The sequence below is a fragment of the Paroedura picta genome, chromosome 11 (assembly GCF_049243985.1).
Source record: "Paroedura picta isolate Pp20150507F chromosome 11, Ppicta_v3.0, whole genome shotgun sequence".
Taxonomy (NCBI): Eukaryota; Metazoa; Chordata; class Lepidosauria; order Squamata; family Gekkonidae; genus Paroedura; species Paroedura picta.
This window is the reverse complement of record NC_135379.1, coordinates 20,268,455-20,291,026: the sequence shown is the minus strand read 5'-3', so window position 1 is coordinate 20,291,026 and position 22,572 is coordinate 20,268,455. Positions and strand designations below refer to the sequence as shown.

The 22,572-nt window shown below is 42.9% G+C and overlaps 2 protein-coding genes across 8 annotated transcripts in view; one reads left to right on the top strand and one right to left on the bottom strand.

Moving 5' to 3' along the window:
* ANKIB1 (ankyrin repeat and IBR domain containing 1) overlaps nt 1–8,643 on the bottom strand; it is a 61,364-nt gene extending 52,721 nt beyond the window's left edge. For 2 of the 6 annotated variants that reach the window (XM_077303842.1, XM_077303847.1), the window contains exon 1: nt 8,102–8,642. The gene's annotated coding sequence lies outside the window, so the exon portion shown is untranslated. Of the gene's footprint in view, nt 1–7,371; nt 7,640–8,101 lie in introns of those variants that run through there. The other 4 variants (XM_077303846.1, XM_077303849.1, XM_077303850.1 and 1 more) reach the window with 3 other exon arrangements.
* Nucleotides 8,644–8,655: 12 nt separating this feature from the next.
* The window catches only part of KRIT1 (KRIT1 ankyrin repeat containing), a 22,195-nt gene continuing 8,278 nt past the window's right edge, over nt 8,656–22,572 (top strand). The window contains exons 1-11 of one of the 2 annotated variants that reach the window (XM_077303855.1): nt 8,656–8,769; nt 13,008–13,129; nt 13,733–13,892; nt 15,034–15,126; nt 17,244–17,373; nt 18,507–18,750; nt 18,863–18,978; nt 19,317–19,460; nt 20,540–20,696; nt 21,075–21,182; nt 22,159–22,315. In XM_077303855.1, coding sequence (XP_077159970.1) covers nt 13,028–13,129; nt 13,733–13,892; nt 15,034–15,126; nt 17,244–17,373; nt 18,507–18,750; nt 18,863–18,978; nt 19,317–19,460; nt 20,540–20,696; nt 21,075–21,182; nt 22,159–22,315 — 1,411 coding nt within the window. In that variant the 5' untranslated portion in view covers nt 8,656–8,769; nt 13,008–13,027. Of the gene's footprint in view, nt 8,770–10,412; nt 10,636–13,007; nt 13,130–13,732; nt 13,893–15,033; nt 15,127–17,243; nt 17,374–18,506; nt 18,751–18,862; nt 18,979–19,316; nt 19,461–20,539; nt 20,697–21,074; nt 21,183–22,158; nt 22,316–22,572 lie in introns of those variants that run through there. The other variant, XM_077303856.1, reaches the window with a different exon arrangement.

The following is a 22,572-nucleotide window of genomic DNA, read 5'->3' as shown; positions in this document are numbered from 1 at the left end:
AGTTATTAAGTCTATTAAGATTTAGCTAGCATAAAAAGTAAAGGTATCCCCTGTGCAAGCACCAGGTCATGTCTGACCCTTGGGGTGACGCCCTCTAGCTTTTTCTTGGCAGACTCAATACGGGGTGGTTTGCCAATGCCTTCCCCATTCATTACCATTTACCTCCCAGCAAGCTGGGTACTCATTTTACCGACCTCAGAAGGATGGAAGGCTGAGTCAACCTTGAGCCGGCTGATGGGATTGAACTCCCAGCCTCATGGGCAGAGCTTCAAACAGCATGTCAGCTGCTTTATCACTCTGCGCCACAAGAGGCTCTTTAGCTAGCATACATAATGAATTATAAGTATTTCTTCATGCCGGAGACATAAAATATATCATTTTCTATATACACACACTCCCCACTCTTTGTATATTATTGTGAGAAAAGTAATTGATATATTCTGTAACTATGGCATGATGCCACCTGTTTCAAAATTGATATATTGATATTGTGATCAGAAGTACTTTGGTATACATGAGCTTTATTTAATGCATTGCCAGGATGCTCACAAACTTATTTTTCATCTTGTACACAAACTACTTTCACATACATGGTTGCTTGCACATTCGATTGCATCTAGCTTGTCCCATACTATGGAGGGGGAATTAGAGCTCTTGCAAAAGGGAGTTCTTCCACCAGGCGTTTGGATGAGGCCAAGCCAACATCTGCGCCCCCCCCCCCCAAGAAACCCACTAAGAATCCTGAACCTGTTTGAATGACTATTGTTTATGTTATACTGTTATACAGTAATGTTATACTGTTACCCGGTTATATCAGTTAATAATATGAATGTTATAATTATTATATGTATGGCTCCATGTATAGTTTCAGTTATATGTAAACCGACCTGAGCCTTCAGCGAGGGTGGTATATAAGAATGAATGAATGAATGAATGAATGAATGAATGAATGAATGAATGAATGAATGAATGAATGGTGTGGAGAAAACAATCACAATTTCCTGAATATTCATGAAAAATAGAGTGATCTAAAATCAAAAGTTTCACACCATCACTTTTTTAGCCATAAATATGTATATACAATCAGGGGACCACAACTGTGGAGTATATGTCTCATTTTTCCTCTCCCACGACTTCCTCTTTCCCTTTGATGAAGCCTCCCCCAGTCTCCCTTTTTCCTGTTTCCTTCTCTCCTTCCTAACCACCAACTTACCAATCTTTTATCTGCCCCATATCTTCAGTGATATTTATTTCATTTTTCATTTATATTCCAGCTTTCTCCAGAACAGGGAGCACAAAACAGCTTATATCGCCTTCCTCTCCTCCTTTTTAGCCTCACAATGAACCAGTGAGGTAGATTAGGCTGGATGTGTATGGCTAACCCCAAGGCCACCAAGTGAGCCTCCATGGCAGAGTGGTAATTCTGGGCCTCACAGATCTCACTCTAACTACTACATCACACTGGCTTTTGTGGGGTAGTTGCTGTAGAACAGTGGGTGAATCATGCAACTGAAATGGCAGCAAGTTGTCTGGTGCCAGGACTAGACCCGATGAATCCTCCCTCAACAGCCAAAAATAGCCCTAACTCAATAGCCAAAAATAGCCCTGGAAAAGTTTGCACCCTCCCCTTGCTTTTTGCTGATAGAAACCAAGGCTTAGAGGCTGACAATTCTATGTGGTTGACTAGCAATAGCTAATGAGGTCATTTGTCCCTTAAAGCAATAGATGCTGCTTCTATTCAGATTTTTCTGCAAACTTGGAACATTTGTTTCCAGATTTGTATGTTCATGGCTGTAGTGTCTGGCTTTGTCCACAAATCTGGCCAAGTTGAGAATCAGATATTTTGACACACCATGATAAAATGTTCATGCACACTAAGGCATCATATGTGATGGCAACTGAATCTTGTCAGTTTTCTGAACTAGGAGAACTTTGTGCCACAAATATAAACTCAGGTCCATCATTTAACAAACTACCATAGCAGAGTTGTCATATTTTGCAGGATGAACCGGGGTTGAATCAAGAGTAGATGGGCCACTTCCACAGACTTTCCCCTCCAGCTGCACACCTCCCTCATGTTGTTCCTCAGGGTCTCCTCCTTCCCCCAGAAGTGGCATTTCATGGATGTTCACTGTGCTGCAGCAGGAGAGGAAAAGCAGGAATTTAGCATTCTATGGATAGAGGATTTACTCTGGACCCAAGCCATTCTTAGATTACATGTGTGCAGGTCTCCAGATGAGTGCAAGTAGCCAGAGTAGACTTTTTCCCTCTCATTCAAATGAATGCCCACTCCCTCTGGCCTTCTTTTCAATAACATTGCACCGGAAGGCCAAGTTTGCCTAGGAAGGCATGCTGATTGGGAATTACAAGGCAGCAGATTTTAACTAAGTAATGAAATGCCTTTTCATAAAGTAAAAATTAATCTTCCAACATGCTCAGGAGAACTTTGTCCTTAGGTGCTGGGGCAGAAGGTGGGAACATCTTTTATTGGAGATGTTATATATAACATATATATATATAGTGTTCAAAGAATGGAACAGGTCACAAGGAATCAGGACTACCACTGTCAACTTCATTTGCTATGGGGGGAAGGTCTCCATGCAATGTAGTCTAGGTTCCTGTAAAGCTTCTAGAAGGAGCTACAGTTGTTTAGCACATTGTTTCTACCATTGACTGATTGTCAAAATTTTGTTCCTAGGGATGGGCGCAAACTGGCTCACAAACTAAAGTTTGCGGCAAATTCTAGTTGATTTGTGATTCCTTAAGTGAAGTTCACAGGTCACTAGCATGAACATTCCAGCTGTTTGTGGGTCTCCTCGCGCCTGTCAAAATGACAATTTCCAGATGACTCTCCTCTACCTGGCCTCCAAGTATGATACGGTTTGGATTTACAAGATCCAAGTTACAGTCCCCCCAAAGAAGGTGCCTCCAGGAAAGTGCTTTCTGGGGAAATAACAGGTAGTCATTTAGGTTGTCATTTGGACCCCACAAATCCAATTCTCACCAGACTTGGGAGACTGGGTATAGGAGAGTCATCTGGAGATGCTCTGTGAATTTGATGCCTCTATCATGCCAGGAGGCCATTGTAGCAGGTAATAAACTGAACTGATTTATTTGGCCCCTAAAAGTTTGCAACAGTTGATGGTTTGTGAACTAGCCATGCCACAAACTAACTGAAATTCATTTCCACAGTTAATACCCATCCCTATTTGTTACTCTTTTAATACAATTTCATTAACTGGCTACATGACAGCCTATTATTGGTGTCTGTAGGGTAGATCTGAAGACAGACAGATCCAAGGTATAGATGTAAACCAGACTAATTCATTTCAGTACTGCTTTATTTTACTTGCCAAAGTGCTCACGAAATAATCTTTTTTATTTAGGCAGTCAGAAGTTAGCTGCAGAAATAAAAAGCAACTTCAGTATAAAACTTACATAAAACATGGAGCAATTTCTGTAGCATGAAATTTCAGTTAGTCAATGCAAATAATTTTCTACCATAAAGTATTAAGAACTATATAATACCAGCTTGATTGATCCATGATAAAACCAATTAGATTTTGATGATATATAAATTTACAGTGATCAATATAACTACCTGACACACAGTTCAACAAAATCAAAACAAAGATCTTTACTAGATGAAATCAGAATCCATCCATTATCCAATGGTCCACAATAGCCAGCTAGATGCCTCTGTGAACTCCATAAGTAGGGCAAGGAGGCAAAAATCCTGATACAGCTAGTTCCCAAGTGGTATCTATTGGCTAAATTAATGTGAGCTTTTTCCTTAATTGCACAGTTTATCATGGTGTCAATCAGACTCCATCTTTGGTTGATAACAGAGATGACAATGAGAAGTGGGCATCTGCTAGACTAAAACAATACTTACATGTCAACCTTATGGGAGGGCGGCACAGAAATTTAATAAATAAAATAAATGAAAAATGCAGTATTATCATGAAAAGGACCCTAGATCAGGGGTCCCCAACCTTTCTGGGCCAGCGAACACCTTTGGAAATTTGATACAGGAAGGTGGGTGCAACCATAAAATGGCTGTTGCAGGAGAAGGGGCCAGACACAAAATGTCAAGGAATGAGGCTATGTGCAACTCTGGTTGTAACACTTCAGAATTTCAGGGAGAAGGTCCTAAACAGGTTTTTACATGGACATATTGTATTAATATATTTCACATCCACAGAGGAATACATGTTGAGCTAGTTAAGAAAGACTCATCTGGCAGATCTCTGATGGCCAATTTGAAGCTCTGCTGGTCCTAACCATTTTCTAAAATGCCAGGAAAGGTTTCAGTGGGAACCATGTTGAGGACCCATACCCTACAGATTTAATGACAGTGTTGTTGAGCTGACATCTTGGTTGAAGATATCATTAATCACAGCGCTCCTTTTTCAGTAGTTGTGTCTCTAGTAGTTGTGTCTTCTAATTCAACCATTTATTAACATTCTAGTGTGTTCAGAAACATGTTAAATATATTTAGGGCAGGTCCACAAAAGCAAAATATTATTAAATTACTATACAAAATGCTAGTTAGTACAAACCAGCAGAAAATACTTCAGAATATAACCATCTTTACAGTTCTAGAGATGTAATGCCCCTCTATACTAAAACGTTTAGCCCAAAGCAACAGTTATCTACCATCGAAGTATCAAGCTACATACTCACATAACTCTTGTTCTAAACAAAGCTCTCTGTTTGGCAACATGCCATGTCATATGACTGACTTCGGTAACAGATAAGATTCCCCCAACAGTACAAAATGGGTAATTCAGATGCTTTGTGTTCCAACTGCTTTACTAATGACAAAACTGCAACAGACTACTGAAAGGGAAAGCTGCACTTATTAGTATTAGAAACTCATTTTCTCTTGATCAAAAACAAATACTGATATTCAGAAATACTTTTGTTTATTTAATCAAGCCTTTGGCTGAAACTGAAAAAGCACCTTTTCTTTCACAGCTTTGCAACTTATGCCTAAGACTTAAGTATGGGAAATAAAAGAGACCACACGAGGAAAAGAAGGCCACACGCTCCCCATCTCCCAATTGTGGGTAGGAGATGGGTGGTATTACATCAGTCTGGAATTATGAAGTATTCAACACCACCTATAACATTTACAGGGCAGTCCTAAATGGAGTTCCTGGACATAGAAAGAGGTAACTGTGCTTAGGGTTGCACAGATAGCGGCTTTGAAACAAGCAAAAGCAACTCAGAAATGATTTAGAACCACATTTTCTATTAATATTCAGGTGGGTAGCTGTGTTGGTCTGAAGCACATTTTCAATTTATGTATTTTATCAAATTAACAGCTTGCTGATAAATGCAAAATATCTGATGTATCTTTCAAAATGTATCTAAAATTAATGTAGCTTACTTCAATAACACCATACAACATGTAGGTGGTTAGACTAGGATTCTTTATATTGTTCTTTTTATTCCTTAGTGGCAATTAATAGATCACATTAATAAGTGACATGCTCTTATTGACATATCATATGGAAAGTTATGTTTCCATTAATAGCGATTTCAGCTAATATTTCCCTAAAAGTAAGTACCAATTCCCAAGCCCAAGTAGGTAAACTATAAAAGATAAATAGAAGTCATTAGCATTCACAATATTGTCAGATCTTAACTATAAAGTTTTACAACTGATTTAATTCTTAAGGGGGGAAAGCGACATGTTCCATAGTACTTCTCAGTCTCGAATTATTCCGTAACAACAATGCCCTGTCCCATAATGCCTTGCTCAAGTAAACACAAAATTCCAGAGTTTATCCTACAACTCTTTATGCACACTGAAGAGGATTAGGGCTTTCTTTAGTTAAAACACTGCAGATAATTTAAGCCTGAAGCTATAGATTTAAAGGGCAAGGTATGCAGTTAAGTGGTTTTAATATAAAAAATATGTGGTTTAAGCCTTTTAACTGAGTCCTTCCCCCTGGAAAATTACTGCTGTCACAGTCTACAGAACTAGTTTCAATAACTTCACCAGTGGTCACATTTGGAAGTTTGAGAACAGAATCATAGGCATCACCATAAAATTGGTGCCAGCCAGGGTTGGGTCAATCATAAGGGATGCATCCAATCACAAAATACTGGAGCGAAGCCAAGCATTCTTCTATAATGCAGACAGCTATTTTCAAATGGGTTCTCCCTGCAGATGCAAAAATTATGCTTCTTGGGCATCTTCAGACACATCTTGTTTTAATTAATTGGAAGAAAGTCAACACTGGCATTTTACTTTGTAGGAAGAAATCCAGTGGGCACCAGGAATACACTGGCAGGTGCCATGACACCCACAGGAACCATATTGGACATCTCTGTCCTGTGTGATCAAGTTGTGTGATTCCCAGGCTGAACTTGTTGTTCCTTCTCCTAGGATGGAGAGAATAGCTTCAGCCTGGCTTTTCCCAGTTTCAGATTTGGGGGATAGGCACCTCTTGGAAGCCAATATTATTACTCTTCTCTTTTAGGAAAGCGTGTAAGGCACTACTGAAGAGAGCTCTTGGTTAACAGTTGCACGAATTAGTACTGAGATCATTTGTACACTGGTGGTTATGCTTTTACTTTAACTGGCTTTCTTCGGGAATATGCAGATTTTATAAATTATCTTTGGACTCCTTTGACAGGCTGCAAAAGGCAGGCTAAAAGATTTCAATAAATATAGCACGTTAATGGCCGTTATGTTCTCAAGTGACCCTGTCTGTCCTCTGCACAGCAGCCAATTTAGACTATTAAACAGAAATTCCTGGCCTGTGTCACGTCAAACTATGGCTAGGAGGATTACTTATCCAAATATTTTACCACAGAGACCAACATCCCACAAGAGAAAAGAACTCATTAGGAGGAGGGCTGGGCTCAACCCTTTCTGTCAACATGCTACATTTTTATATGCAAGGAACTGTCCTCCACAGGGGAACATTCATACATGAATCGTGCCCCTCAGGCATAAAGAGGTGCAGCCCAAGAAACACTTGGCCAATGTGTATAATCTGCAGAATCACTGAACACTGATTAGGAGTCAAGAATGCTAGTTAAACCAGATTACTTCAATGTCATTTTGTTTACATCACTACACGAGGCCACACCCTGGTCTTCTGCTTCAACTGATTTAGAATCCTCATCTCCCTTTCTGCAAAGAAAATTACCAGCATAGATCAGAAACTCAAACTTCACCTGATCGACAATGAATTATGGGGGGAGCGGGGAACTACCAGTACCGAGAAAACAGAGGATATTAAAACAGCAGCTAATATACTGAACCAGCTTACAGAGGTACCACTGGCCCTGGTATCTCCTGCCCTCTACTGAACCCTCCATACTGCCAGGTGCAGCACTACAGGCACATACCTTTAGTTTTCCTCCAGTGAGGGGCTGGTTCAATGCCCAAGGTAGCTGTAGGCCAATAAATCAGCGAGAGGGTGGGGCAGGAGCAGAAACACGACCCCTGGCCCCCCAATCTCTGCAGCATAGCCAGATACAAGGTCAGATCCAACAGCAGCCACCTTCATTCCAAGCAGCATCAGAGACAGGCGGTGGCTGCCTCCTCCTTTTCTATCCTGCTGAATGCAAGACAGCCGCTTCTCCACCCTGCCTGGCATCCCTGGGAAGGACACACTCTTCCACCTCGGCCACCTATCCCAGATGCAAAGCGTCTCCAGCCTGTATCATACCCGGGAGGAGGGGGGGGGGGAAGAGATGGGGGGCACATTCCCTCCCAAGGGCTGCAGAACCTACCCGCGGCGGGCCCCGTGCGTGTGTCTAGCCCCGGAATCTGCCTCCCGGCTTGAGGCCAAGGCGGCTGCGTCGGCAGCCCACGTTGCAAGTGGGGAGGCAACCCAAGAAAAGGCGCCCTTCCCCATCCTCCCCGGGCAGCCCAGCTCGGTCCGAGGCGGGCTGCAGGAGCAACGCTGTCGCGCCGACGGCCGGAACAACAGGACGCCTCGAGCGGGCCCCGGGACTTCTCGCCAGCCGCCGCGGGGCCCCTTCACCTGCCCCAGCCCCGCCGATGGGGAGAGAGGAGAGAGACGAGAGCGCCGAGGCGGGCGGCGAGTCGGTCAGCTGCTCCGTCTGCACTCACCGGCTGCTCGCAGGCTGATCCCGCGGCTCCTCTGCCCTTCACTCCGCCGGCGCCGCCATCCGTCCCCCCAGGCCGAGCCGGGCTGGGCGCCGTCCGTCTGTCTGTCTGTCCGTCCTGCCTGCCTGCCCCCCTTGCCGGGAAGGACGCCGCCCGAACCCCTCCTCTCCCCCCCCCGTCCCCTCAGGCTGCGCGCGGATGTCCCTCACAGCACCAGGAAGGAGGCCGCGGCCGGGCTGAGGCGGCCAAGGCGGCCCGCAGTCCCCACTCGCTCGGCGCTCTCGCCCCTTTGTTCGCCTTCGGCAGCGGGGTCCTCGCTGGCTGGCTGGCTGGCTGGCCGCGCAGGCCTCGCCTCCCTTCCCTTCCCTTCGCCGGCTGCCCTCCCTCCCCCCCCCGGGGCCAAGTCACCGTCCCCGCCGGGGCTGAGGCATCGCGCGAAGGAAGGCGCCGCTCCGCCCGCGGCCGACAACACCGCGGCGGCAACAAGCGAGCAGGCCTCCGACCCGGAAACTCATCCGCCGCCGGAGCCGCTCGGGAAGCGGATCTGCCGCTCGGGGGGGGGGGGGGTGGGGGAAGGAAGGCAGCCGCTGGGCGGAGCCGGCCGCGAGAAGCGAAATCTCGGCTGGAGGATGCGTCCCGGGGCGGCGGAGGAGCAGCGGGGCGGCTGCCGGGTAAGGGACGCGGCTGCTTCGGGCTGAGGCTGGGGTCGCTGCAGTCCTTCGCAGGCGGACGCGGAGGGATGCCCGCGCAGAATTGTGCATCCTCGGGAGCAAATGCCACCGAGTTCACCGCAGTTGTCTGCTTGAACGTCCCTATCCCCCCCAGAATTGATTGCTGTCGCTGGCCCTAAGGGCTTGTCCTTGACCCGGAAATTGCACCTGGCCCAGAAAGAGGCTGTTGGGGTTCTCACAGGAACACCTTACAGAGCCCATATCCAGCCAGGGCTGAGGCAGCTGCACTGGGTACCAGTTATGCCCGTATCAAGTTTAAGGTTTTGGTCTGGACCTTTAAGGCCGTTAGTGGTCTGTGGTCTGGGTTCTACATATCTGTGGGGCCACCTGTCCCGCCCACGTCCTCAACAGGGCCTTTTGCTCTGTGGGTGAGAATCCGTGGCCCATGGGAGATACGGCTGGCCTTGACCTGGACCAGGGCCTTTTCGGTTCTGGCCCCGACCTGGTGGAATGAGTTCCTGGAAGAGCTGAGGGCCCTGTCAGAGCTTTCCCAGTTCTTCAGGGCCTGTAAGACAGAGCTCGTCCACCAGATCTTTGGTTGAGGCCAGGGCAGTTCGACCTAGGGTCCCCCTGCATTGGCAAGAACATTCAGCCAACCCCTCCATCTCTCCCCTAAGGCATGGGATTATGGGGTAGTTCGTTGAGCTGTGTGGAGAGAGGTTAGTTTTTTTAACCATCAGGAAAGGATGATTTTATATGCTGTTTTGTGGGTTTTATTGTGGGGTTTTCACCATGAATGAGCCTCTTGTGGCGCAGAGTGGTAAGGCAGCGATATGCTGTCTGGAACTGTCTGCCCATGAGGTTGGGAGTTCGATCCCAGCAGCCGGCTCAAGGTTGACTCAGCCTTCCATCCTTCCGAGGTCGGTCAAATGAGTACCCAGCTTGCTGGGGGGTAAGCGGTAATGACTGGGGAAGGCACTGGCAAACCACCCCGTATTGAGTCTGCCATGAAAACACTAGAGGGCGTCACCCCAAGGGTCAGACATGACTCGGTGCTTGCACAGGGGATACCTTTACCTTTACCTTTCACCATGAGCCAAACTGGGAGTGGCGGGCTATAAATTTTATAATAAATAAATAAAACTTACAGAAGCCTGTATTATACTTTTTTCCCTGCCATGTATATTTTGTATCTGGGGGTAGTAAGATCGGGTCCCTCCCTTCCCCCTCTTGTGATCAGTATCCCTAGGCCGACATCGCCGGGATCATCTATAGTGGACACAGACGGTGAGCAGTAGAGTGAGGCTCCTTGGGAAAGAATAGGTTATTGCTTGCTGCTGCCATCGACAATCTGTTATCAGTATATTGGGGGTTTAATAGTTTTACATTTTTAATTGTAAACCACCACGAGCCAGCCTGGCAGAGAGTGGCGGTCTAGAAATTTAATAAATTTAATAAATAAATTTAATAAATTTAATAAATAAATTTAATAAATTTAATAAATAAATTTAATAAATTTAATAAATAAATTTAATAAATTTAATAAATAAATTTAATAAATTTAATAAATAAATTTAATAAATTTAATAAATAAATTATTGCATCCTTGCATCTGCAAGGAGCTGAGGGTTGTTGTTTATTTGGAACTAAGGAAGGAACGTTCAAATGTGTGATTCCCTCTTCTCTAACTGAAAATGGCACAACCTTGGAAATTGCTTTGATTCTGATCCAGTTGCATCCCATTAGTATGTTTTTGGCATACTGATATGGTCGCTTTGAGGGGAGGAGCCATGGCTCAGTAGCCGAATATCTGCCTGACATGCAGAAGGGCCTAGTTTTACTCCAGGGCATCTCCAGGACCAGGCAGTAAGTGATCTGTATATCCCTATGTTTTATGTAAACTGCCCTCAGCCTTATGGGAGGGTGGTATAGAATACAATAAATAAATGAAATAAATAAATATGGAAGATCTCATCTTGAGAGCCAACTGCCAGTCTGAATCAGCAGTTCTGACCTTGATGAACCAAGGGTCCAGTTCAGCCTAAGGCAACTTCCTGAGCTTACCATGCATAGGGAGGTGTGTTTGTTCATTCCCCTCACTGTACAATGATCTCTTTTCCCTGTGGTCAGTTCTGCTCTACAGCACTGGTTCTGAATGGGCCACTGAATCCCAGATTAAATGATTATCAGCCCTGGTTCCATATTCAGTCCCGGACTAAACAACACAAAATCTCACACGCCAGCTTTGATGTATATGATATCTTGCTATCAAAGTGATTAGAGGGTGGCATTTGGTTGTCCTTGCTAGGCAGGTTTACCAGCTGGCATGTCATTGCTGAGGTGGTAATTATTCCAGACCAGTTACCATTAAAAAAGAATGGTGTGATCTTGTAGTTGGGTTGCTTGGGCGAGGTTTTGTTGCTTTGTTTGGATCTCATCTTGGTGCTGCTTTTAAGCATGTTTTGCCAGGGGTCAGAGACTTCTGTCCAGACATGAGCATTAAACGTTGCCGCTGTCCTTCCTATGCAGCCCTGTCTTTAGAGGATGCTCCATAGCCCTGCTCTTAAAACGCCTTATGGTTAAACCACAGTTCTGATTAAGTGTAATAGTTTCATTTTAATTTTGGTATGGGTGGGGCTGTCAGTAACTGTCAAATTATTACAGTTCCTTACCTACAACGGTGTTGGCAAATAATCTATGAGAAGGAACCCTGCTCTCATTTAAGACGTCGGTAACAGCACTATTTATGGCAAATGGTCTCTTGGTTTAGCAATGGTTTAAATAATATGCCAGTTTCACCTTTCATAAATGCCAGTGCAGTAAAATCTTTATTGTTGACATAGGAAAGATTGTATCTTAAAATGTCTCAATTTTGTTAGTTAATTTTTCATTTTTAGTCCTGATTTTAAAGGCATTGCATGACTATAAATCTTACTTAAGTCAATGGAATTTTCCTCCTATACAGTGGTCCCAATTTAGAGATCTGCAAGTTACTCTGCCTAGGCTGTATTCTTTTCCTTTTCCTGTTTAATTTGTATGCTGAGATCATTAAGAGATTGAACTCAAAGAATCAGACACTGGAATTAAGATTGGAGGAAATAATATAATCTTCGGTATGCTAATGACACTTACCCTCCTGTCGGAAACAAAGGTGGGCCTAGAACAGCGGATTACAAAGGTCAATGAAGTAAATAAGAAATTTGGCCTTTTCTTATGCACTAAAAAAGACAAAAATAATGACCACTGCAAAAAACAGAGAGTGAAGAGTTCGAATATATTCAAGAATTCATTTTTCTTGGATCACAAATTGATGTGAGTGGTGATTGCAGTATGGAAATAAAACATTGAATTGCTCTGGGTCGATCAGCAATGATGAGCTTGAACCGAACATGGAAAAGCAAGGACATAAGCCTGATTACCAAATGTAGATTAGTTCGATCTATCATATTTCCAATAGCCACTTATGGTTGTGAAAGTTGGCCGATGAAAAAATCGGACGAGAAGAATCGATTCCTTTGAATGCTGGTGTTGGAGAAGGTTTCTGTGGGTTCCAAGGACAGCAAAGGTCACAAACAAGGAAATACTACGGTGCATAAAATCTGATATATCACTGGTAGGAAAAATCGTGAAACTCCATCTCGCTTACTTTGGCCATATAGTACAATCCAACTTAGTGGAGAAAGCAATTATGCTAGGATTGGTCAGTGGAACATTGCATAGCTGAAGGAGGCGGTACCGGATTGTGGATCGCGGCAGCAGCTGTGCCATGGGATCTCCATGAGTCAGACCCGACTGAATGGCTGATAAGAACAACAACTCTGCACAGGGTTGCAGTGTCACAGCTGATAGTCAGCACTGTCTACCCAGTTTCTTTTAAGTGTTGCAAACCACATGCATAACTCCAAATGTCAAACACAGATCTAGATCAAGAACCATACGTGCAACCCATTTTTGTATGTGTGGTTTCTAAATTTTGACCAATAAAAGACTGGAGCACATACTGCTAGTATCACATCTCTTAGTCATTTCCTCATAGGCTGTTTGGATCTATCTTGCGTTCCTTAACCAAGGATAATTATGCACTGGCTTATATATACATCTGTCTGTGTGTATACATTTTTAGAAGGCAGTCAAGTAGACAAAATTTGGGTTCTGAATATAGAAAAGGGGGGGGAGAACAATTATAGTTTTTTGTCAACCAGTTTTTAAAATAATTGTCGTTTTATTATTCTTTTCAGTAACAAAGGATTAATAAATCATGGGAAACCCAGAGATTACAACTGATGCTTATGTCGCTGTTATTCGCCCGAAAAATACTGCAAGTCTGAATTCTCGTGAATATCGGGCCAAGTCGTATGAGGTAGGTAGAGATTGCAGCTCATGTGCAGCTTCAGAGGAAATGGCCTTCTTGTCACAGAGACATCTCTGGTGTGAAAGGAAACTCAGGAGGGTACCCTATAGGGATGTCACTTTTGTTTACAAAATAGTTCTTTAGGGACCCATCCCTACTTGTCACCCGTTTCCTTGCACCTTTCATGCCCTGTATTACTAAATAATTTTCAGTAGTTTCAGGAGCAGTAATACAGTTGGCCCTCAATGCCACTCATCTCTCAGGCCAGACTTAAAACATTAAAAACGAGCCAAGCATTGCCAAGACTATAACGTCTTGGTGAAGTTAGTCAGAAAGCCAAATAGACATATTTACACAACTCCCTTCATAGCCGTCCCATAACAGGATGTATGAGATGGTAATATCACTAATCCTAAACCCTAATCATCATGTTTTGTATGGTCTTATTTGTGTAATTTTATACTACCAAATTGTACTACCAAATGGTAGTAATTTTATACTACCATGTATGTACCATGTAGAAACTCATTTGAGAAGTTTTGGAGTGTTATTCTTCTCTGAACACACCGGCTGTGTCACGTGTTAACTATTATTCAATTTGGTTGTCACAAGATTTTGCTGCTGGAAGTTCCTATTGAAGGACACAAGAAAAAAAGAAGGAAAATGTTGTTGGAAACTAAGCTTCAAGGAGGCAGTGATGTAACACAAAGTATCTTGGATTATATAATAGAAACCACCAAACCAATTTCACCAGGGAATCAAGGTATCAAAGGTAATAACTTTTGTTCTGTTTGTTTTAGTCCTCTGTAAAGCAGGATAGAATTTCGTAAGCCAAGCCCAAATTATTTATTTTCTATATTTATAATTTATAATTTCATGGTAATGGCCTCAAGGTGACTAACAAAGTTATTACAAGAACATGCATAGCCATTTAAATTAATCAGTTTGAGCCAGTGTAGTGTGGTGTAATGGTTAGAGTCTCATATTAGAATCTGGAAGACCCATGTTTGAATCTCCATTCTGCCATGAAAGCTTACTAGGTGATCTTGGGCCAGGCACAAGGCTTACCCTACCTCACAGGGCTGTTGTAGGGATAAAATGAAGAAGAGGAGAACAATGGAAGCTGCCTTGGGTCCCACTGTGGAGAAATCCCCCTTTAATGCTCCCAGCCTTCTTTTAAACTCATGCTCAGAAAACAAAGTTTGAGTCCAGTGCTACCTTTAAGACCAACAAAGTTTTGGTTAGAGTATAAGCTTTCATATGTATGTATGCACTCTTCTTCAGTCAAACAAAATCAATCAATTTTGATTCAATCAAACAAAATTTCCTCATCCTTTATATATAAGTAGAGAGAGGGTGGATTGTTTTAATTGCCAGAAAGGGATAGTTGTATGCATAAGAAATGAAACCATGTGGGCTTAACAGAGATATTGGCTACAAGTGCTAAATTACTCAGTTTTCACTTATACCCAGAAACTCTTTGTTGGTGTTCAAGGGGCCGCTGGACCCAAACTTCATTCTCAACAGATCTGTATGCTAATTTACTGCCATTTACCTGAATCTGTCTGCTAATTTACAGGTCTTATCCATCATATCTCAGCCCTTCCTGGCAATTAAATCCCAAACTTTCTCTTTACCAATATGTAACAGTTGATGAAATTCTGTTTCACTATATCTGAGGAAGTTTGCATCCACACAAAAGCTTATACCTTGAATAAAACTTAAAGGTGCTACTGGATGCAAACTTTGTTCTTCTGCTTCAGATCAACATGTCTACCCACCTGAATCTATGCTCAGAGAACTTAAAACCTGAACATAAACATCCACTTAGTTTTCAGTAGGTTGTGTGTTAGCAACAGACACTGATTTTAAGAGGTATGCTTCTATTTAATTGTATATATTATTATATCCAGGAAAAAGAGTTATGTTAATGAAGAAGTTTCCTCTTGATGGGGAGAAAGCAGGCAAAGATGCATCACTTTTTGTTGTACCGACAGTTGTAAAAGGTAATTTTTTAAAAGTTTTATGTATATAGAAGAAATTGGTAAGGCTAACCTTGTAATAATAGCATCCACTAGGACTAGGAGAGCATCATACACTGCAGTCACCAGATGTGACATTTATTTCCTTATGCAACTTACTTTAACAGTCTGCATATCTGAAGATGTGGCTAACTTCACCCACCTCCATGTTACAGTGGATTACAGAGGAGACCCACAACACTGCAACTTGTCTCTTTCTTCTTCCCTAGATAGTCCACTTGTTTTCTCTTCATCTCTTCTTTTAGTCCCCTCTTTGCACCTGACCTTTGAGTTAAGTTGTGTCCATTCTCCATTCCCTGCTCTCCAGGGCTGGGCTGTGCCTTCAAACCCGGCCCCGGAGAGTCATTGTTCCCCTGTCTGCTTGCTCACTGTCCTGACCAGTTCTGAGCTTCTTTGCAGAGCGTGAGTACCCTCCTGATCTTGGTCTCACCCTGCTCTATCCAGGCAAGCCTTACTATTGTGACCAAAGCCTCATCTTGTCCTGCTAGGCAATTAATTCCTGGGTAGCCCTGCTGCATATATGCAAATCTTGCAGTCCTAATTTCACCTACTAACAGTTCTATGGGGGGAATTCTCATAAATGTTTCCTAGAGCGTCTTGTTGTGATGTCTTAAATTTCAGCTGTAAGGAGTAAAGAGACAGCAAGGTGAACAATGGTTTTGGCCTGAGTACTGAAACAACAGTGGCTGTCTGTTGGAGTGAGAGGAGAAGAGAGACAAGGATTTGCTTGGCTAGGCACAGTGGCAGCAAGCCAAGGCCCCATGGCATCCCAGCAACCCCAGGCTCACCTTGTTCCTGGCTGGCAGCTGCAGGAGTTCCAGGAGGAGACAATCTGCACAAGCCATTCCCATTGGCCTAGGTCCCGGTCCCAGCACTGCCACCAGCATTGTGGCATCTTGTGTGGAAAACTGGCCCTGCATGCTTAGCAAAAAGGCCTGGCATGCACATGGCAAGGGTGGGTACCCCTGTAGCAGCAGTCCCAAGGTCGAGAAGATGTCCCAAGGACTGGTAGTACTGGTGTAAAATGGGATTCAGTAGTTCTTGGCATGGTAGATAGGAAAGATGACCTTAGGAGCTTGAATTGCTGAACACAAAGTAATTCAGCCAAATCTTTGTTTTCTCCGAATGCAATCAACAAATAAGAAGAGCAGAGATAAATAAAGAGTAAAATCTGGGGCTGGGGATCCGTCAGTGAGAAGTTCAATGGGACAGCTGGGATTGCAGTGTCTCTTAAGTTCTATTGTCCCGCATATAAGAAAATAAACTTATGTCTTGATTGTACTATTTCAAAATGCAATGGAGGCTCATGTGTTGAAATGCTCCTCTACTAGAAGGTTCTTATACACAGAAAACTAGCATGTCAAGGTAAAGGCCAATGTAGAATTTATATACCTCATTTATTGTTCATCTGTTTTATTGAGATGCAAGACATCTCGCCTGACATCTAGCTTTGTGTGCAGGGAGTTCTTGCATTCAGGCCTCACAACCAATTGATCATTTCATAATTTGGCTAAATTCCAGTCAAGCTCTGTGTGGTACAGGAGAGGTGTGTGTGTGTAGCTATGGTTATGGGAGGGTGGTATAGAAATCCTTATCCATGGTTCCTCTATATATTTGTGAAACAACCTGGGGGGTGGGACGTCTCCAGCTGTCCAAGTTGGAATAGGGCCAATCAGGGTGCAGCGACAATGCTGGCTGCACCCTGATTGGCCCTGCCCCTCAGCTCCTGCCCTCCCTCCCTGGACACTACCCAGAGTTGGGTTCCTTCTCATGGATTAAATCACAACCTATATCCAATACACTTGCATGACTGCATTCTACACAGCATCACAATAACAATTAACATGGCATTTGGAAGGAATATTTGCCAGGTAGAAAGTCTTCTGGGTTGTGTGTTGGGAGAAGAAGATGCCTGTGCAGTCAGTGGGTGATCTTAAGGGAAAACATTTAAGGTAATGTACCTATAAGAGGTAGGGGTTAGAACATCAACATGAAATGTAATAAGGTTAAAATTGTAACATGGGAGACAAAGTTTTTTGTTGAGAATAAGAATTACATTTTAATTCTTGTTTCTTTTATAGATAACACAAAATATGCATACAGTCCTGGGTGCCCAGTTTTCTACTGCTTACAAGATATTATGAGAGTCTGCAGTGAATCCAGCACTCACTTTGCTACACTTACAGCTAGAATGTTAATTCACCTGGATAAGTAAGAAACATTTTAGTGACTAAAACAATATTGCACACCGCTACATAAAATACAAGTCCAGGTCTTTGTTGCTACAAAATCCTGAACACAATTACTCCAGGTTAAACCCAATGATTTCATTGGGCATAAAGTAGAGTAACTTTAAATCAGATTACACTGTGAGTTTATTAAAACAAAGAATCTTGTGGCACCTTAAAGACTTAGCAAATTTATTATGGCACATAGCCCATACTTGTGCATGATAGCTTATGGAAATATGTGCCACAATGCATTTGTTAATGTTTGAACACCTGAAAAGCTTTATGTTGCTAGAGGTTGTTTTGTTACTTTCCTGAATTTACAAGCAGAAAAAGAAACAAACTTTGGTCTATCTCTAAGCTATTTTATCACAAGTTATTTTTATGGAGGGCTTTTATAAATAAGTCACTTATAAAAGAATATGGTGTCGACCAAAGCAACAGTGACGGAAGACTCCCTGCTGATTCTTAACATGAATCAGATGGTGGTGAGAATTCCACAGAAGGGGATTTTTTCCTTCAGCTGATCTACATCCAGTACAGCTATTAGGTTGCTTTGACAACTAGGACAGCTGCTAGGTCTGAATCCCCCAGTGATAATGGAATAGCTGTTAGCTGTTCTTGCATGTTCCTTTGCTCTCTGATTCTATACAACTGGAAGACTGAATAGCCAAAGGCTATAGCCAAATAGCCTGGCCAAATACCTGTGGATTGGTCTTGAGCCATGCTACCAGGATCCATGGTGTTGTAGAGGGCATGGTCCCCTGGTGCTGGGAGTTTCTATTCACGCAGAATCTCAATCAGCAAGAAAGCATCTAGCACTAGAGGAAAGTACTGCTCACTGGGCAACTCCACAACAGGGGCCTCCATGACAGGGGTGCAAATGGGAACAAGTCCAGTTCAGTTTGGCTTGCTTGCAAGTTATGAAGAAGATTGGAAGCTTAGTGATGACTATCTCTGAATCAGGGCCACAGTGTGTTGACCTGTAGTACTAAGCATTTCTGCATGTATCTTTGTGAAGGATTAGTATAATGCCACTTACTCAAGTACACAGTGCAGATTAATATGCAGTTCCATGAGTCATTACTAACTAAGCCTATCCGTTCTGTTCTGCAGATGGCTAGAAGAACGGCATTCACAATCACATTCTATCCCAGCTTTATTCCGACCATCTCCCCTAGAGCGGATAAAAACAAATGTCACAAACCCTGCCTATGCTGTTGAACCTGGGCAAACGGAAAACTCACTTCACATGGGATACACAGCCTTAGAAATCAAGAGTAAAATGTTGGCACTTGAGAAAGCAGACATGTGCATCTACAATCCTTTGTTTGGGTCAGATCTTCAGTATACCAACCGGGTAAGACAACAGAATTACAACTTCAGGACAGCTTTTATATCCCCGTTAGTTTCTAATATTCCTTTGCATATGTTGAGTATTTTCAACTTATTATTATATATGGTGTTTCCAGGTTGATAAAGTGGTTATAAATCCATACTTTGGCCTTGGGGCTCCAGACTACTCAAAAATACAGATTCCAAAGCGTGAGAAATGGCAACGCAGCATGAGCAGCGTCATGGAGGACAAGTATTGTGTTACTTTTATTCTTTTTCTGTTCATTAAAAAAACTGTACTCCAGTTTATCTTTGTGGACCGAACTCTCTTATCTGTCTTGGGTGTTTTTCTTTAACTTCTCCTTCAATGTGTGTTGGTTCTTAAAGTACATTGGCCTACCAATAGGTCTGTGATGTGCAATATCTAAAAGTGTGATTTGTTAAACTGCATTAAGGGGGAACATCTGGCTCAATTACACTTTGTGTATATAAATAAATTCTCATTAGTATATAAATATCTTTTATTGCTTTAAATGTCACCAATATGCAATGTTACCGTATTGCATTATTTTCATTTTCTTCTTCTTCTAGGGAACGACAGTGGGTTGATGACTTTCCTCTTCACCGTAGTGCTTGTGAAGGAGACACTGAGCTGTTGAGCCAACTTCTAGATGAAAACCTTTCAGTTAATCAGTTGGACAATGACCACTGGGCGCCTATCCATTATGCATGCTGGTGAGCAGGACACTCTTTCCAAATGAAGAAGAATGGCACCTATTCTTTCCCCAAGATTTTGTCACATTCATGAGCCAGAATCAAAGAGATCTATACAGATGAAGGATTGTGGCCTGGTAGCAGTGAACCTGGTGTAATTCCATTGAGTTCCATAGGCTAAAGTATGTTGGCTCCAATCTACAGAGTAATTGGAAGAAGGCAGCTCTAGAGACTGGGATCACTTGTAGCCATCTGAGCTCCCACTCTTTCTCTTTCTCCATACAAATGGATGGCTGCCATTCACTTGTCTGCAGAATACTTAAGCATAGAATCTGAGGAGAATAGAGGTGAAATCCATCCTATACTCCTGACAACATGTTTCCTGGCCATGGGGCCCAGTGGGGTTTGCCATGTGATATATTGCAGCTCCTTCAGGGGCTCTGTGCAATATATAGATCCTTCCTGCATGTGAACACACACCTCATCATAATGATGGCATTTCACTACTTCTTATCTCATGTTAGTTACTAAAACACAGGCCAAAATTCAGCGTTTTTGAAACCTTTACAGACATTGCAGTGACACACAGCCTGTGTTTTGTGGTACTGTTATTAAGAGCTACATTGTTTCTCCAGGTATTATCTTTGGAAGTGGTATTTGAAAGGTATTTTTTTGGAGGGGGATTCAAAAATATTGGGGAAAAATTGAATTGGAATGGTTGCTTTCCCCGTTATTTATAGAGCAGTGACACTTACACACAGATTTGGGCCACTAAATTGCAAGGGTAAATTTTATTATACACACACACACACACACACACACAAGGGGGGCGGTGGGTGGGGTGGGAGAACTCTGCAGACGGCCTCCCCGTCCCCCTCCCCCAAGAGTGCTCATCTTTCTCACTGGGGCTCAAGGCAGATTAAATAGAATATTAAATCTGTACAGTCAACGTAGTCGATGCCTATGAAGTATATGAGGGAAGGTATTCTGCTCACTTGACTTAACAGTGACTCACAAGGAACATCCATTCTTTTAATCCCATGTGAACTCTTTTCTTTGTTCTTGCATGTTGGTCCTGTTTGTGTTTACTCTCTTTGTAGGTATGGAAAAGTGGAAGCCACTCGGATGCTGCTGGAGAAAGGCAAATGCAATCCCAACTTGCTGAATGGACAGCTCAGCTCTCCTCTTCACTTTGCTGCTGGGGGAGGGCATGCGGATATTGTTCAGATTCTCCTAAAACATCCAGAAATTGACAGAGTAAGATTCATTTCTCATTTCTAGTTTCTCTTGTGGCTTTTGAACAGTGTTTTGCATGTTGCCAAGCTTAAAACAGTGAAAATACACAACACAGGAAACACAACAGGAAGCAGATCTCTGATTTAGACCTGTCCTTGCCATTTTGAGCCAACAGCAACTGGCCCGTACTCTGAACATGTGGGTTGCAAATGATGCATTTGCACACATCAGAGCTGACCAATTCCATGTGTTGGAGTTGGGAAGCACAGAGCGCCAGTGGAAACATGTTTGTGCACAGCAGTGGGTGCTGCCCCCATCCTGTGGTACATGTTCCAGTGCTCACAGAGTTTTGTGCCTTTAGAAAGCTGTACTTGTAATCATTTCTATTTCTGTTTCCAGCATATTACAGATCAACAAGGAAGAATGCCTCTGAATGTCTGTGAAGAGAACAAACAAAACGAATGGGAAAAAACAGCTAACTTGTTGAAAGAAGTCCTAAATAAACCAGTATGCATTCACCTTTTAAACATTTATTGATCTTTTGTGTTCAAGCACTAGACTCTTGCATGGTGACTAGAATCTTAGTGCCTGATTATGTGAGCAAAAAACTAAGGCATAAGTTTATAGTAACATCCCTTAGGATTCTGTTATTGCCATTTTAAACATTTGTTTTGCCTCTGAGTTATCTGACAGTTGGAAAGAGTATATATAAATTCCTGTTCAGCAGTCTGCTTGATTATATTAATTTACATGAGACTTTCTTGAACTACTCTTTCATGAGGCATCAGTTACTTGGTGCAATTTTGAGAACACTTTCCTGAGAGCCTCATTAAGTTAAGGGCCTCATCCTAAGCACCTTTGTAGATTCTGCATTGGAGGGCTCTCCACCAGTGCTTTCTTAAATAGCTCTACTAAGAATCCTATTCAGGTCTGTTCAATGGGTCTTGCTGTTAGAAGAATGTACATAGGATTGCAGTGTAAGAAGAAAAAGAGTTGGTTTTTATATGCCACTTTTCTCTACCTGAAGGAGTCTCAAAGAGGCTTACAGTCGCCTTCCCTTTCCTCTCCCCACAACAGACAGCCTGTGGGGTGGGTGAGGCTGAGAGAGCCCTGATATCACTGCTCAGTCAGAACAGCTTTATCAGTGCTGTGGCGAGCCCAAGGTCACCCAGCTGGCTGGATGTGGGCCTCATGCTAAGCACTGATGGTCCCCTGTCCACTGAGGTGAGGTGAGTGGCACTTAGAGATGCTGCCTGGCCTTGGTGCTGCAACTGTGGAATTCCTTCCCTTTGAAGCCTGTTTGTCGTCTGTGCTATTGGCTCTCATCTTTAACTTATTTATTGTGTCCTTTTATGTTCTTAGCCACCTCAGCAGATTCTGGAAAGTGCAGGGTAGAAAGCTTTTAAATAAATTTTAAAAATTGGTTGTTCTTTTTTAAACCAGCCAAAATCTATGCACTCTCTTTTTTCAATGTATCCTATAGTATGAGAAGGTGCGAATTTATCGAATGGATGGATCATACCGCTCTGTTGAGTTGAAACATGGGAACAACACTACTGTGCAACAGATAATGGAAGGAATGCATCTTTCTCAAGAAACACAGCAGTACTTCACGATTTGGATCTGTTCTGAAAACCTTAGTAAGTAGTTAAGGCTTTGTTTTTAAAAAAACATAGTAACTGTTTGTGACTCCCCCCCCCACCTTTTCCTCTCTTTTCTTAGTGTGCATAGTTCTCCTCACCATGAGTTGTACCCAGATTAAATTTTATGCTAACAGAAGAGATGGGGTAAAATTTCTACCACTCCTTCTGCTGCAGACTTCTGATTGCCTCTTAGGCAATCTGAGGGCTCCCTGTCCCCCCGCAGCAGCTTTCCAGCGGAAATGAGTGTGCTTCAG